Below are 18,326 nucleotides of genomic sequence, written 5' to 3'. Positions count from 1 at the left end.
TGGAGGAGCTCTTTACAGCCTTTGCTGCCTATCCACCATCTTCAAATTAATATAATAAATTCTTCCCCCATTTAGTCATGGAAGGCAGGGAATGCTGCATAGAGCAGCTAAAATTGCGATTAACCTCATGGATCAATTCAAGCATGCCGTTCCCACCAGTGGCTAAATATTTTTGAGAAGTTACTTGATCAAGTCAGCAACATTCTTCTATCATTTATCCTCAGGTTCTGCAGCACCAGTTCTATTATACAGTATTGTAAATACTGTCCCTTGAATGCCAAAAAACCCCCACAATTACTGTCCCATGTTCATATCCAATAATGGGACCTGGATAGGAGGCCCACAGGAGAAAAACCAGATTAGAAGGGGGCCCATATGAAAAAAGTAACTAGATTATTCTGCCTTTAAACATGTGCAAATACCCACAGATTATTTGTTATCTGTTATAGGCAACTAATTAAATGTTAGAGGGCAATGGTAGGTATAGCTGGGAAAAAAAGTTTGGGAAAACATTTTCCTAAATTTTTCATGAGTTTACAGCTAACTGTTCTGTAAGAAATGATTGGTAGGAATTAATACCATATTTCCCTGAAAATACGACCTAGCCATAAAATAAGACCTAGCTTATTTTGGGGTGTTCGGGTTAATATAAGCCCTACACCAAAAAGTAAGCCCTACTTATCCCTGTCCACTGTAGTTTTTTTGGCAGGCTGGATCGTGTGCTCCCCCCCCCACCTTACCTGTGCCGGTGCCACTGCTGTGAGTTAATTTTGCAGCTCGGCTGAATTGTCCAGCTGTGGCGCGCCGCAGTTCCCATCAGCTTCAGGAAATCTTAGGATAGGCTCCTCGCAGCTGAAGCAATCCAGCTTGCCCGAGGTCAGGTTGGCCGTTGCAAGAGGTGATGATACGTAGTTCCCATCAGCTTCAGGAAAGCTTAGACCAGGCTCCTCACAGATGAAGCATCCAGCTTGCCTGAGGTCAGGTTGGCCGTTGCGGTTGTTGTGATTCAGGGTCAGCCTGTGGGTTCGGCAGTTGGGTCGGACGACTCGGAGGAGGAGGAGGGGGGTGTTGAAGAGCTTGCTGAGGGGATTGGACAGCTTGATGAGAGCCCCCAGCCAGGCCCCTCTCATCTGGTCACGACGCAGACCCAGCTATGTGAGCCTGACAGCGTGGATGAAGATGACCCACAGCTGGCCCTGTTCAAGGACGCCCGACGCAGGAGGCAGTCAATCAGGAGTAAACAGAGGAAGGCAATGGGGCACCTCGGAAGGAGGCAGAGAGAGGCCACGCCCTGAACTGTATTTAAGGGGAATGTGTGGGAGGGCTGGTTTGCTGAAGGCAACCGCTTGGATAGTTCCTGTTTCTTAGCTCCTGTTTCATGGTTGGTGTCTTGTCTTGCTCTGTTTTATGTGAATAAATTTGGCAGGCTTTATTCCAGCCTCTTGCCGTTTGTAAAGGGGTTGTCCCTGCTTTTGCTGCAGGGCCGGTAGCAGGCTGGTACAGAACAGCGGTAGGCATGACCCGTTCCCATCATCCAGCTCTGCTGCACATGCGGGATGAGCCTCCTGGAACGGGCAACCTGACCCTGGGCAACTCGGATTGCTTACAGGGTGAGGCTGTGCATTGCAGGAGGACGACTTCAAAGGGCATGCCTGGATCCCTGCAGCTTCTGGAGGCTCTGAGTGCTGCTTTTCACACTGCTTGGTTTCCCCCTCCCCCCAGGCCAGGCTAATTTGGTGGGCGGGATTGCCTTCTGCCTTCCCCGCCGCTACATTGGCAGCTGGCACTACCCTCTTGAGAGGCGGCATGGTGATTGGACGGTGGCCACGCTGTGAATGGGATAGACCATCCCCCCAAACACCGCCAAAAACAGCAAGGCAAACCCGCATACAGATGCGGCGGCAAAAACAGTGGTGTGAAAAAGGCACATACAGATCCCTGAAGCTCCTGGAGGCTCTGAGCACAGCCCTGGGGTGGCCTTGCTGGGCGGTGGCAGAAAGGGCGCTGAGATGGCAGGTGGAGCACCGGAGGCTTGGGAAGGGAGGGTGTTGAAGCGGCCGGGCAGGGCACACATGCCCTTCCCATGCCAGGCCAACCCCTGCAGCCCCGGGCTGATTGTGCTGGGCGGCGGTGGGAAGGGTGCTGAGGGGGTGGCCAGGCTGAACGAAGCGGCAGGTGGAGCGCTGGAGGCTCGGAGGGAGGGTGGTGAAGAGGGCGGGTGTCCTGCCATCAGCACCCATCCCTTTCTTTACCTGACTCCCAGCCCCGTGTCGTTTCTTCTTCATGATCCACTGCCATCATGTGCAGGGAAACGAAATAAGTTTGTGGTGGGAGGGAAAGGTCAATCAATTCCATCTTCACCCTGGTACCATACCTGGTCTGCCACCACACTCTCGCCGCTGTGTTGCTTCTCCACCCCATGCACAGGCCTTGCCCCACCCCCACGCGCTCGCGGTCTACCGGTACCAGCAAAAATTAAGCCCTCCCCAAAAGTAAATCCTAGTGTTTACTTCAGAGCACAAAAGAAAGTAAGACCGGGTCTTACTTTCGAGGAAACACGATATCTGTTGATATTTATAAAAGCATCTTGGAATGTGACTCTTCCTTATAACTGCTAGCATAATATTACCACTTCCTGTACATTCATAGCTGCATGTAGTTTAAGGTTTGTGGCCTGTTAGTAATATGCCTTCTTAAAGTTCATCAGAGTGGTTGCTTTGATCAGTAAAGTATGCAACTATTTGTGATTTCAAGCTAGAAGTGTTCTTGAGCATAGCACTGGGGTTAGATTCCTAGTACCTTTCTAGAATGAAAATAGAGTAGTTATTTATCCTCAAATTGTAATTTATGGCTGCTTGATTTATGGCGTCAGCCTGAATAATACTTTTCTCAAAGCCTGTGCTTTGTAAAGCACTGTAATGAAATTCAAATAGCAAATCTTTTTTCTTTCTAATCCTTGCTTGATATGCAAAGCTGGCATAGTTTTGCTCCAGTGGCTGTCGCCCAAACGGGAGGTTGTACAGAAAGAATGTGAGAGGTGCACCATGTTTGTGATTGGTTCATAATTTTTAACGATGCCTGTTCCATCAGTGGACCTGCTGCATTGTAAATGGATAAAGCAGCACTTAACAAGAAAGGAAAATTGGAAAATTACTGTCACTCTATACTTTTAAAAGATGCGACCTGCGGGAGGCCTCCTGGTGTTTAACTATTCTGACAGCTGTATACTATATACACAGATTTCCCTAGGACAGTTCAGGTAGGATCCGAGGTCTCATCCCAGGTATTCCCATGCAACATAATCAAATCTCAAGAACCACTCCACTTTTAGTTTTTGAGTACTGTGAGTCATTTAAACTCCTGTTCTTTGATTAAGGGGTAATTTCTAAGTTTTCTTCTTAAAAAATGCATATACATACAGTATATTTCGGACTGTTGAAATTTTAAGATATTTCCTTATGATCTTAGAAAATCACCACCCGTCAGGATAAAAAAGCATGTTGTTGGGTCACTGTGTTCCATTTGGAAGATTATTTATTATTGTTGGCAACTAGATTGGTTAACGAGAAGCCCAAGATTAGAAAACTCACGGTGCCAACTCTTGTACAGGCCACTATTGGCCTGTAACAAATCTGTTAACTTTCAGGTCATAACATTTTCATGTAACATATGCTTCACTGCAAGATTCCCTTTAAATGTACTTAATGAGTAAATGTATACTTGGGACACACATGGACATGGACTGCAACAATCATATAACGTTGGCCGCAGGAGTAGTTGTACAGAGTTTTACTTCCCATTCCCCCCCGCCCCAGCCCCCCACTCCCCAGCTCTGAATTTTAAAATGAAATCCCAATAGTTCTGTTTAAAAGTGATGGATTAAGATAAAGATGTAGATAAGGAAAGGATGATGATAATGATTTCAAGTTTTAACAGCATCTGAGATTAAGTCATTAAGATTTACTAAAATCTATTTCTTCCACTTAATGAAGGTGACTCTAATTCAATAAGAGCTTATGCCATAAGCAATTATGGTGATCTCTAGGCAGACTGTCAGTTTGAAGCTGATGAGATTTAGGGCAGTTAATTATTTTATTAGGGTTGCGCATGAAAAGAAAAAAAATAATGGATTGGAGATCCGCTTTTAAGTGTTGATTGATGTTTGATGGATTTGTCCAAGACTATTTTTCTTGCAGCGATTCTGTCTTTAAATTCTTCACTGAATTAACTTTAATGCAGGAAATCTACTATTAACACTGTTCCTGATTAGTGGCATCTATTAAAATATCTATATGAGTATAAAACCATTGATTTAAGAAGAAAAAATATCGTGATGAAAAACAGTATGCAGAGGCAGAATATTGATGTAAGCTGGCGATAGAAAAACATTTGGAAGTAAAAATAGCCATTTGTTTTTATTTATTCACTTACCGTAAGTTCTGTCTTGCTTCTTATCATGGTAGGGAAGATACAGCAGAGAAGAAAGTCTTAGGATTTTCCAGAACATTTAAAATTGATATTTAAAAAAAGGATAAAGTTTTCTCCGCAGTTGTTTTTATTGGGTATTATTACAGATACTACTGTTATAGACACTAAGTTGATGTTGAATCTAATTACGGCAGCAAGACTTTTAGTAGCGCAATATTGGAAGAAGGAGGAACTGCCGACTATAGAAGAATGGACTTTAAAAGTTTCTAACTTGGCGGAAATGGCAAAGATTTCAGCATATTTGAAAGAACAATCGCAACAGAGATATATTGTGGAATGGAGAAGATAGATTGAATATATTCAGAATAAATATGGGAGTAAAAAGTTTCATTTAGCATTTGAATAAGTAGTGGTTTTATATGATGTATTATTAGTTATTTGTTATCTGTTAGTAATATAATTATGACTATGGAGAGTTAAAGTGCAATAGAATTTATTGTCTTATTTTTGTTGTTAGCATATTCTAGCTTATGTTTGTATCACTATACCCTGTATTCAGCTCTGGGAAGTCGGGGAGGGGAGGGGAGGGGAGGGGAGGGTTGGGGAGAGGGGAGGGGGAGGAGGGAGTTTTTTGTATTTAAAAATGTATTGTAAAACTTTTCAATTAAAAAAAAGAATTTAGCAGGTTTGGGGTTTTTTTGTTTTGTTTTGGAGTTCTTAATATTTCTTGCCAAGATTTTGGGAGCAATCAGTTGTGTATATTGTGTTGTTCTTTCATTCAGGATTGATGTTTCCAACTCAAGTCTTTGATGCATCCTTGTTGCATGCAAAGTCTCCATTCTGTCAAGGGCCAGTGAATAAAGGGAATTAGTCTACCACATTCTCCTTTTATTTTTGACCCCTCTTGAGGCATTTGAAGGAATCTATTGGGACTTTTGATTGATTTATAAGTCCATACTCTTATAGAATGGGCTTTCCAGAGAAAATTACTGAATGGGGGAAATGAAGAACTTTTGTAATCTTTTTGCTCTTTATTGGGGAGATAGTAGCATACACGAATAAACTGGGCTCCTCAGATGTAAAATTTCTTTTACTTATATATTTGCATCCCGAATGGCTTCAATCAGTCACTTGTAGTTAAAGATGCTTTTGGGTGATGATGTTATTCTATTTCGCATATTGGGGGTTAACTCTGAAGAATTATAGAAACTCTTGGGCTGCAAAATACTGTTGTTAACAATGGCTTATTTAAATCCCGAAAGTGGTAGGATTAATTATTATTAATACTGTATGGTTTTATGGATTACGTGGTTTTTATGGCTTTTAAGAACCCCAAATTGTGTGTAACAGAGAGGATTAGTTCAGATTTATGATTATAAGCCCTCATGCTCTTGATGCCTTGCAGCTGACTGAAGTATTTATTTGGAAATAAGTTCTGTTGAGTTCAGTAGAAATTTTTCCTCAGTAAATATGCATTCAAGTGGACCATTAAACTGTGTTAAATTATGTCGCAGTGGGAACAACTCTATAGCTATGATGGGAACAGTTTCATATAGGGAGTGACCTACCCATTTTTTGCTGTGGGAAAAAAACTTTGTTTTAGAGCAGGGGTGTCAAACTGCTGGCCCACGGGCCGGACACGTCACAACGAAACCATGCCCACCCCATTGCCGGCAATGGGGAAAAAGTTCTGATACGTCACGCGATGTCATGTGACGTTGCGAGTTTGACATGCCTGTTTTAGAAGATGTTAAAGTAACTAAGAGTCTGAATCTGAGCTTTGGGACAGAAAATCCCCAGTTCAAATCCTCACCTGTTCCCCACCTAAGCACATTCATGTGCTAAACTGTATAGATGATGTTTTATTTTCTGGATTGGGATTTTGAATATACACATATTAGTTTAATATATGTATCTGATAGAACATTAATGTTGTGAAGGCAGATGTTGTGGTGGCATGCTTAAGAATGATTCATATTTTACTTTTTAAACCTTTTGAATTGACAGACTTCCCCCCCCCCCACTATTCCTGAGAGAAATCCAGCAGAGCTTTCAAGTATCGATCCGCTTTCTGAAACTAATTTCATACATATTTATTTGACAGTGCTGTGTATTTTTTGGCTAAGTTTACAGTATAGCACAGTAAGCTTTAACTGCATTCGTTTCAGATAAATATGTATGGCATTAATCTTATTCTTTTCAGAATGCTGGTTTAAGATACTTTCCTGCCCGGATCACTCTGTTTCATTTAAATTATTGTATAATTCTGTTTGTTGGGATGCATAATGTGATCATGATGAGTTTTACCGTCAGTAATGGCACATGGCCACTACTTGTTTTGAGCTAATGCTTTCTCTGCATTCTAGCAAATTATGTCCAGAAACAAATGTTTGAATTGTCAGAAGTTGATTTCATTATGTCTTTTTTATTGTCTCTTTTTAGGGGCATAATTGAAGCACGTTTTGTTTACATCTTTGTTCTTGGCATCATCTTCACAGGCACAAAAGATTTATTCAAATCTCTATTTTTTTCAACGGATACCAAGATCAAGTTTACAGGTTTATGGGAAATCTACAGTGGGCTGGTTCTGCTATCAGCTCTCTTGTTCAGACCTCATAACTTACCAGTTTTGGTCTTGTGCCTATTCATTCAAACCATGATGAGAAACTACATCTGGAAGCCACTGGAGTTTGATGCTGCTCAAGTTACTATCATGCATTATTGGTTTGGACAAGCATTTTTCTTTTTCCAGGTAAGCCAAGAATTGCAAATCTTTAGAAAGAACATGCAGTGGTATATAAGCAAATTAAGGAGCTAGTTTCTAATATCAGTTCAGATGCTGATGATAACACTTTTGATCTTTGTTAGCAGCTAATATTATCACAGCACTTATTTTGGAGAAAAGAGTTGAATAAAAAGTAGTAGATCATCTGATACAACATTCTCTTCCCATTTCGATACTTTTGCCAATATGTTTTATTACCTCTAATAGTTGTAGTTTATTTCAAGTCATTTTTATATCCTGTCTATTCTCCCAGACAAAAGCATGTAGACCACGAAGCTTCAGATACTGCTTTCTTCCTTTAACTAATCTGGAATGGAGTTTCACAAATGTCTTGTACTCCAAACATTTTAAATAAAATAAAGCCTTTGATGAAGATAAAACATTGTAGATAATTTTTTATTGGGAAAGGCCGTGTTTAAAATATGCAGCCCTTTAAATTGTACCCAGGAACCAATTAAAGCCAAAGTAGTTGGTGTAAGACTGATTTAGTGGTCTATAAGGCATGGAAGAATTTTAAATGAAAGCTGAACACCCATAGGGCAAAAATATTCATTTCTGTAGTCTGTAGTGTGTATTTACTCTTTTACAGTTTCAACCCATTTTTAATATTTATAATTGTTTTAATGTCTTGATTTTTTACTATATTGTAAGCTAACTAGAGTTACCTCAGACAGTGAGATGGGCAGTTTTATAAATTTAATAAATTAATTAATTTGAGGGTCATTGTTCAGAGAAATAACAGATTTACCTGTTTGGGATGAGATCACAGTCCTTCTACGGAGGTGTAGAAAATGAAATGTAGACCTCTCTTTTGTTTCCTAAACTAAGGAAACAGACAAAGCATTTTTTAAAAAATCAGGTTCACTTGAGAAACCAACAGTTCTTGAAAGAAAATGATTTTGAAACTGCAGCACCTATATGGATAATCTCTGAGCTAATGACTGAAATGTGCTTCTGAGGGCTGTTTTTGTATGTAGTCCAGAAATGTCAGTTATACAGAATTTTGCAGCCAGGCCAGATTCTAGGGGGGGAAAAAGAAACAAGCAAAAAATGGCATTTTATCCTGGTGCCAGTTTCTTTCATCTGAGATACAGAGTATTGTTAATTGCCTTTAAAGCCATAGGTTCCTTGGATTTTGAGAACGGTCTCTGATTCCTCCTATCACTCACTGAGGCCTAGTAAGAAAGTTCACCTGTTATTGTCACAGATGTGTCTCATGGCAACTTAGAACAGTTTTCACATTAGCTGCTCCAACATTTTCGGGTGCATCCCTTGTTGAACTGAGCAGCATAATTGTTTTCTTTGCTTTTTTTAAAAAAAAAACGTCTTGAAAATGCATCTTTTTTGACAGTCCCTTAATAGTTGTTCCCTTTAATTCATTGTTAATATTCTGGCTTTTAACTTGATTTTTTTAATTTTAAGGCTCTTTCTATTGTAAACCACCAATGAATTGGTGGTGGTATATAAAAATTGGTTATTTATTGTTTTACATCAGAAAAACCACTTTGAGTGCTATATTTTCCTTCAGGATGTAACTTTTAAATGCCCTTTCAAGGACATGGATTATATTGTAGTAATCTGAGAAATAATTAAGGCATGGAAAAATCTGGTCTAAGTGATGCTCTAACTAAAAGAGGCTGGAAAGACAATCCATTGCCTATTGCTTTTGTGCTATTTAAAAAAGCTTTTGTCTTGAAGTTGAAATTATTATTTCTCCTAGTGCCTTTCCACATACTCTGTTTATATTTAATTTCCCAATTGTCCAAATTTATATCTAAATGAAGACTGAAGACAGGCTGCAGATATAAATTATTGGATGATCAGTGTAGCACTATATCAGCCCTTTGATTTTAGGCAAGAACTGCTTTTGAAGCATTAAAAAAAAGGCTTGGCCCTTAAATTGGCCAAATGTTACTAATTTATTTTCAATCTATAAGAATTTAAGAAATGTTTGCATTAGGAAATCCTAAAATGAAGATAATCCTTTTCTGGATTAGAAAATGTTGAACTTTGGAATATTTTAAAACTAAAACACAATTTTATACTGTCTACCTCCCCATTAAATGAAGTAATCTCTTTATATGTTATATTAGCTGCATGTATTTAAAACATAATTCTCTTCATTTATGATTGGATTGCAGTGATATTTCAGAATAAACTGACAGATTTAGAAAAAAAATAATGCTGTCACACTCTTGTAGTACAGTTTTAAATTTAGGAGTTATGTTTTCAGAATATTGTCAGTCTCCGTTACCCTTAGCAGCTTTTGTCTAGAAATAAAAGGAACCAAACAATTTTAAACTACTATATTTTGTGTCTCTGCCTCCAGCTATCAATGCCTTTTATTTGATACATTAATCCATACAGATGTATGTTTTCATATGGTATTTAATAACCTAATCTATTACTGACTTCTCCACATCTTTCCTTGGGGTACTTAGCTAATGAACCAGACGTGTTTTGGTGACAAATAAGTGTCTCTTTAGAGGTGAAGATGAATGAACACATCTAGCTAATTAAAAAGCATTGCTTATATCTTTTCCTTCCTATTTTCTGCACTTCAGAGATAAAAATCTAGAGTGTTAAAGTTATATGGCACATACCAACCTAATGTAGGTTAAAGGAAAGAAATATGGATGGCAAAGAAGAGGAGAAAAATGGTGTGGCTAATAGCCCAATTAGTGTGCACGTTAGTCTCTTCTGAGCCTGTAGTTCTGTAATTCTTCACTTATTTTGCTACCATCGACATGCTGCAATCTGTAATTCCTTTATATCGAGTTCTAGCTTCATAAAACTTCAGTGCTTAGCATGAAGCTTTCTGTCAGGCTTATTGCCTCCTACGTGCAGGGAAATTTTGGCAAAAAGGATTCTTGTTTATGATCAGAATATTAATGTCAAGGGTTCCACTTTATGATAATCTAGCAGTGGCTTTCCTGCTATGACAAATAGCTTCTGGTATTGATTTTGAAAGGCTCTCCGGCAAGGCGTCCACAACGAGTCTTCTTAACATAGAAGAACTTGGGTGCATACAAATCCACCGAGATTGGTTACAGATCTTCTGCAATGTAATCTGACATAATTGTATTTGAAATGTTTTTGTGTAGTATTTTCTACATGAGATTTTTTAAAAGGACCCAGATTGTTGGGGGCAATTAAGCTGACTTTGCAATAATGCCGCTTGGGGGGTGTATGAAAGCCCTAATAAGCAGGCATATACATAGAATGAAGGCTACTGCTAAGCTTGTAAGCCGCCCTGAGTCTTCGGAGAAGGGCGGGATATAAATGGAATAAAAAAATAAAAAAAAATTGGAAGTGTAACAATAAGCATACAAATGAAAAGAGAACCAAAAAGGAAAAGGAAAAAAAAGAGGTAAAAGAAAAAGCTAAAAGTGCAAAGGAAAATGAAGAGGTGTAGGTAAAGAAAGAAGAAATGTAGATAGAAGAATATATAAAGAAGTGTTTTCCCATCTTCTTTAAGGTAGATATAAGTACAATATTATTTTTTGACTTCTCTCTAGGGTTACATCACGACTCTCTGTAATCTATCCTATCTAATCATCATGAGCATAAATCACAAGTTCATTTTTTTTTCTTTTTTAAGCAAAAACGTCCATAAGGAGTTTCCAGGCATCAGTAAATGTAGATATTGGATTTTCTGTAATCAAACAAGACAGTTTAGTCATTTCAGCAAGTTTTGTCATCTTCACCAATCATCTCTCTAAGATTGTAACATAATGTACATGTATTTCAGTCTTTTCAGCCACATAACAATGTTTCTTCATTGCTCTCTCTATGTATCTTTATTATTTCTTGTCTATAAAATGCTTCTTATGCTGAGTGTCAAAAAGATATTTTCAGGCACAGTCTGGATTTGTATCTTTCCATATCCTCAATGTCTAATACAGTGATTTTTGAAATCTACATTAACTTTGACTTTATTGCACCACAAGTGTCCATGCCGCCCAAATCTCAGGTCATGTTTTTCTAACTGTAAATGTCTTTTATTTCTCAGCAATTGCCATTCTTTCCTCCAAACCAAACAATGAGCTGCAAAATACAATTTCAGATCAGGTAGACCCAGTTCTCCTCTTTCCTTTGTACTTTGTAACATATTTTTAACTCATGGCTTTTTCTCTTGCCGTAGAAATTTAGATACCCCTTTTTTGCCATTAATTAAATGATATACCAGTTGTCAAAACAGGTATTGTGTGAAACAAAAACATAATTCTAGGCAAAACATTAATTTTTTATCACAGAGATCCTCCTCAAAAGTGACAATTGTAGTTTCTCCCATCTTAGCTTGTCCTTTTTAATGTTATTCCATGCCTTAGAATACTTGTTTTGAAATAACATAAAATTCATAAATGTTGTAAAAGGTAAAGGTTCCCCTGCACATGTGTGCTAGTCGTTTCCGACTCTAGGGGGCGGGGCTCATCTCCGTTTCAAAGCCGAAGAGCCAGCGCTTGTCCGAGGACGTCTCCGTGGTCATGTGGCCGGCATGACTAGACGCCAAAGGTGCACGGAACGCTGTTACCTTCCCACCGTAGTGGTCCCTATTTTTCTACTTGCATTTTTACGTGTTTTCAAACTGCTAGGTTGGCAGAAGCTAGGACGAGTAACAGGCGCTCAGTCTGTTACGCGGCACTCGGGATTCGACCTGCCAAACTGCCGATTTTCTGATCGACAAGCTCAGCGTCCTAACCCACTGAGCCACCGTGTCCCTTATAAATGTTGTAGTGTTAAGCAAGTATTTTATTTTTTTCCTCAATCTTAAAACCAGTTTTCTTCATCAGTTCTATTTGACCCTTTGATTTCATTACTTTTGTTAACATTTTTTCTTCTGATTATTAATTTTAAAATCTTCTAGCATACAAAATAATTTTAATCCTCCATTAATATCTCTTCAAATTCATGTTCAGCAAATGCTCTTACTTTATAAATTTCCTCTTTTAATCTTTATTCCATCTTGCAATTCTCTCTCTTGTTGGTATTAATACCAACAAGAGTGGAGACAAAAGGGTATCTTTGTCTTGTCCCTTTTTGTATCTTGACAGGGTTTTGTTAATTCTCCATTAACAATTTGCTTTCTGTGAGTTGTAAAATGATCATAGAATCATAGAGCTAGAAGGGAACTTGGAGGCTTCTAGTCCATCCCCCTGACCAATACAGGAGTCCTCATCCCATCTCAAACAAATGGCTGTCCTTCTATTCTGGAAGCAAGCTGTTCATTGCTTAATAGTTCTTACTGCTAGGGAATTGTTCCTGATTTCCAGGTTGTATTTCCCTTTGATGATCTTCTTGTCCTACCCTCAGATGTTATAGAGAATGAATCAGCCCCTCTTTCCTATGGCATCCCTTCAAGTATTGGAAGATTGGATTCTATCTCCCCTCAATCTTCTGTTTGTTGTGTTAAATATATCTAGCTCATTTAGCTTTTCTTCATGGGATTTAGCCTCCAGATCCCTTTAAAATCTTTGTTGTTCTTCTGTGCACTCTTTCTAGGGCTTCAACATCTTTTCTGTTTTGGGGTGACCAGAACTGAATATAGTAAAAAAGATGTCGAGACTCTAGAAAGGGTACAGAGAAGAGCAACAAAGATGATTGGGGGACTGGAGGCTAAAACATATAGGGAACGGTTGCTGGAATTGGGTATGTGTAGTTTTAACGAAGAGAAGGGTGAGGAGGGGTGACATGATAGCAGTGTTCCAATATCTCAGGGGCTGCCACAAAGAAGAGGGAGTCAAGCTATTCTCCAAAGCACCTGAAAGCAGGACAAGAAGCAATGGATGGAAACTAGTCAAGGAGAGAAGCAACCTAGAACTAAGGAGAAACTTCCTGACAGTTAGAACAATATACCAGTGGAACAACCTGCCTCCAGAAGTGGTGAATGCTCCAACACTGGACGTTTTTAAGAAGAGACTGGACAGCCATTTGCCTGAGATGATATAGGGTTTCCTGCCTGAGCAGGGGGTTGGACTAAATGACCTCCAAGGTCCCTTCCAACAACAACAGCAACAACCTCTTCTTCTTCTTCTTCTTCTTCTTCTTCTTCTTCTTCTTCTTCTTCTTCTTCTTCTTCTTCTTCTTCTTCTTCTTCTTCTTCTTTTCTTCTTCTCTTCTTCTTCTTCTTCTTCTTCTCTTCTCCTTCTCCTTCTCGTTATTGTTGTTGTTACTGTTGTTGTTGTTGTTGTTGTTGTTGTTATTATTATTATTATTATTATTATTATTATTATTATTATTCCAAATGTGGCCTCACTGGTGCCTGTCAGAGCAAATACTATCACTGCCGATGATTTTGATGCTCTTCCTCTCTTAATGCAGTCTAGGACAGCATTGGCTTTTTTGGTACCCGCAGCACACTGCTGACTCATGCTTAAGTGGTGGTGCACCAGTACATCTAGATTGCTCTCTTGGGAACTACTGTGAAGCCAGGAACTGCCTATCCTGTACCAATGCATCTAATTTTTCCTACCCAGATGGAGGACCTTAGTTTTCTTTTTTTTTTATTGAAAAGTTTTAGAATACATTTTATCTTTAACAATCCCCCCCTCCCCCCACCCCTCCCTATCCCTCCCTACCCCTCCCCCCCTTACCCCCTCCCCCCCCGACTTCCCAGAGCTAAGTACAAGGTATAAAAACAAAGAACAATCATAAACATCCATATGCTACCAACAATAAATTCTTAAATCTATCACTCTCTAGCTCAGATAAGATAACTACAAGCAATACTAATATTACATATAAAAAGAAAAAAAAAGAAAAAAGAAAGGAAGACTTATTCAAATGCTAAATGAAACTTTTTAGTCCCATATTTGTTCTGGATATATTCAATCCATTTTTTCCACTCCATAATATAACGTTCTTGCGAATGATCTTTCAAATAAGCCGAGATCTTTGCCATTTCCGCCAGGTCAGAAACCTTTAAAGTCCATTCTTCTATAGTCGGCAGTTCCTCCTTCTTCCAATATTGACCTATTAAAAGTCTTGCTGCTGTAATTAAATTCAACATCAACTTAGTGTCCACAACAGTAGCATCTGTAATTATACCCAACAAAAACAATTGCGGACAAAACTTTATCCTTTGCTTGAAGATCTTCTGTATATTCCACCAAATTTTTATCCAAAAAGCCTTAACCTTTTTGCAGGTCCACCATATATGAAAATATGTTGCATCTTCGCCACCACACCTCCAGCATTTTGGCTGATAATTCGGATACATACTTGCAAGCTTTTTAGGATCTAAATGCCATCTATAAAACATTTTATAAAAGTTCTCTCTTAGGTTTTGAGCTTGTGTAAATTTTACGTTCCTCACCCAGATCTTTTCCCACGTGTCCATTGTAATAACTTCTTGGATATTCTGGGCCCATTTTATCATACAATCTTTAACAAGTTCTGTTTCTGAGTCAATTTCTATCAATGCAAGATATATTCGTTTGATATGTGCTGGACCCTGATTTCTAATTTGCTTTATCAAATTTTCGTCAGTCATTGCAAAACCAGTTTTCTGATCTTCTTTCCACCTGGCCCGTAACTGAGTATATTGAAACCAAGTTTGAACAATCTTCTCATCTCGCAAGAGGTTATACGGCTTTAAACACCAGACACTTCTTTCCAAGCTTAAAATCTCCTTATACGTAGTCACATCATGTTTGAAACCAACATTTATGTTTTCTATTGCGTGTTTTGGAATTGCCCACAACGGCATCTTGCAGTCTAACTTATGTCTATACTTTAATTTAATTTAATTTATTAATATTTGTATACCGCCCTTCTCCCGAAGGACTCAGGGCGGTGTACAGGGCAAGAATAAAACACAAAGCTACAAAAATTAAAAAGTAATTAAATACATGCCCAACAATAAATACATTAATAAAACCCCAATAAAGTGATAGTAAAAACCCCACCAATCCCCCCTCAGGCCAGGCCGGCTTGTTCGAACAGGTATGTTTTCAGATCGCGGCGAAAGGAGCGAAGATCGGGCGCCGTCCGGAGCTCAACCGGTAACTGGTTCCATAGCTCCGGGGCGCCCACAGAGAAAGACCTCCCCCTGGGGGCCACCAATCTACATTCTCTGACCGGTGGCACCCTGAGGAGGCCCTCTCTGTGGGAACGCACAGGGCGGAGGGAAGTTGACGCCGGCAGCAGGTGTTCCCTGAGGTACTCCGGACCCCTGCCATGTAGGGCTTTAAACACCATGACTAGTACCTTGAATCTCTTCTTCCAAACTCTCAACAATGCCTGTCTTAAAATATGCACTTTAAATACATTATCTACCTTCTTATCATACAACAAATATGCATGCCAGCCAAATAACAAGTCGTGGCCCTTAGATTTTGTTTGTGCATTAACTTTAAATCCAGAAACCTTCCCATATTGCATTATTATCTCCATCAGGTCCACAACAGAGTTCTCCGGCTGGGTCACCGTAACAACCAGATCATCTGCAAACGCTCTCAATCTATAATCCTGATCTCTAATTTGTATACCCTTAATTCTTTCCAAATTCCGTATTTTTACCAATAATATCTCCAATGTTAACACAAATAATAAAGGCGATAACGGACACCCTTGCCTTGTGCCCTTCTCAATATTACATGCTTCAGTCAAACTATTGTTAACTATTATTCGGGCAGTTTGTTTTTGATATAATGCCCTAATTGGTTGCAAAAATTTATCCCCAAAATTCATTTTATCTAAAACTTTCATCAGAAATTGCCAATTCAATTGATCAAAAGCTTTTTCAGCATCTAGAAAAATTAGCGCCGCAGGGATCTGGTTGTTCCTTTCCAAAAACTCTATCACATCAACTATATGCCTCACATTATTTTTCATTTGCCTACCACTAATAAACCCAGTTTGATCCCCATGAATCACCTGTTGCAGAACCCTCATCAATCTGTTAGCCAACACCTTAGCAAATATCTTGTAATCTGTATTTAAAAGTGATATCGGTCTATAGTTTTTTACTTGAGTAGCATCTTGATCTTCCTTCGGAATCAAAGAGATAAAAGCAGTTCTCCAAGACGGAGGCACCTTTCCCCCTCTCTGAATTGTCTGGAACAGTTCCTTTAACGGCTTTATCAACTCCAATTGTAAATTTTTGTAATAAGCCGCAGTCAGACCATCCGTACCTGGCGCTTTATCCACCTTCAATTCCTTAATTGCTATAAGAATTTCTTCTTCTGTTATCAATTGATTAATCTCCTCCTTTTGTGCTTGCGTAAGAACCGGGATGCTAGCATTCTCCAAATATACATCAATGTCTTTTTCATTAATCTTCTCCTTAGCATATAATTTAGAATAAAAATCCACAAAAGCTTCCTTAATAAGATCCTGTTGGAACACAACCTTTCCCTTATATTCAATTTTATCTATATTAGAAGCCCTTTGCTTTTTCCTTAGTCTGTAAGCTAGCCATCTACCTGGCTTATTAGCATTGCAAAAAGTATTATGCCTAGCAAACCGTAAATTGGTTGCCACTTGATCAGCCATCAACTTATCAAATTGTCCTCTTAATAGATTAATAACCTCCTTGGTCTTCACATTCAATGGATTCACGATTAGGGCCTTTTCTTTTTCCCTAATTTCATTCTCCAGTTCTTTCCTTCTAACTTCCAAAGTATGTCTGCATTTATTATTCATATATATCAACACCCCTCTCATGTAGGCCTTGCTAGCATCCCATACCATGTCCATAGAGGTATCCTTATTCATATTAATTTCAAAGAAATCCTTCATCTGCTGTTTACATTCTTCCACATTTCTCTGATTTCTAAACAAATTCTCATTTACGCGCCACAAGCGCCTATCCCTATTGTCCTTATTGATCTCTAACCAAACTGGACTATGGTCAGAAATAGTTCTTGCACAGATCTTTACCTTCTTAATCCTAGAAAAAAAAATCATTAGTCAGCAAAATAAAATCAATCCTGGAAAAAGATTGATGTCTGTCAGAAAAAAAAGTATAATCCTTTTCGTGTAGATGTGTGTCACGCCAAATATCTCGCAGTTCCAAATCGTCCTTCATTTCAAAAAAAGATTTAGGCAATCTGGCATGACTCGGAACACGCTTAAAAGAACCAGCCTTATCCATCTGTACGTCCAAAACACCATTCCAGTCCCCCATAAAAATAAACGATTTGTAATCCAATTGGGTAACCTTTGTGTGAAGTGAACTAAAAAAATCAGCTTGTTGTTGATTAGGAGCATACAGTCCAACTTGTTGTTGTTAGCTGCGAAGTCGTGTCCGACCCATCGCGACCCTATGGACAACATTCCTCCAGGCCTTCCTGTCCTCTACCATCTTCTGGAGTCCATTTAAGCTCGCGCCTACTGCTTCAGTGACTCCATCCAGCCACCTCATTCTCTGTCGTCCCCTTCTTCTATTGCCCTCGATCTTTCCCAGCATTAGGCTCTTCTCCAGTGAGTCCTTCCTTCTCATTAGGTGGCCAAAGTACTTGAGTTTTAGCTTCAGGATCTGGCCTTCTAAAGAGCAGTCAGGATTGATCTCCTCTAGGACTGACCGGTTTGATCGCCTTGCAGTCCAAGGGACTCGCAGGAGTCTTCTCCAGCACCACAGTTCAAAGGCCTCAATTCTTTGGCGCTCAGCCTTTCTTATGGTCCAACTTTCACTGCCATACATTGCAACTGGAAAGACCATAGCCTTGACTATACGCACTTTTGTTGACAGGGTGATGTCTCTGCTTTTTAGTGTGCTGTCTAGATTTGCCATGGCTTTCCTCCCCAGGAGCAAGCGTCTTTTAATTTCTTGGCTACAGTCCCCGTCTGCAGTGATCTTGGAGCCCAGGAAAATAAAATCTGTCACTACCTCCATTTCTTCCCCATCTATTTGCCAGGAATTGAGAGGGCCAGATGCCATGATCTTGGTTTTCTTAATGTTAAGTTTCAACCCAAGTTTTGCACTCTCCTTCTTCACCTGCAACAAGAGGCTCTTTAGTTCTTCTTCACTTTCTGCCATTAGAGTGGTATCATCTGCGTATCTTAGGTTGTTGATATTTCTTCCGGCAATCTTAATTCCAACTTTTGATTCATCTAGCCCTGCCTTTCTCATGATGTGCTCTGCATATAAGTTAAATAGGCAGGGCGACAG

At 39.2% G+C, this 18,326-nt stretch overlaps 1 protein-coding gene across 1 annotated transcript in view; it reads left to right on the top strand.

Annotated features, from left to right (window-relative positions):
* PIGG (phosphatidylinositol glycan anchor biosynthesis class G (EMM blood group)) overlaps positions 1-18,326 on the top strand; it is an 81,820-nt gene that overhangs the window by 41,186 nt on the left and 22,308 nt on the right. Inside the window, exon 11 of the mRNA XM_081319388.1 lies at positions 6,871-7,180. Within this exon, the coding sequence (XP_081175514.1) occupies positions 6,871-7,180 (310 nt within the window). The remainder of the gene's footprint in view (positions 1-6,870; positions 7,181-18,326) is intronic.

Source organism: Vipera berus (genome assembly GCF_964194415.1).
Source record: "Vipera berus genome assembly, chromosome: 2".
Taxonomy (NCBI): Eukaryota; Metazoa; Chordata; class Lepidosauria; order Squamata; family Viperidae; genus Vipera; species Vipera berus.
Note: the sequence above shows the minus strand (reverse complement) of the source record. Positions and strands in the feature narration are given on the sequence as shown.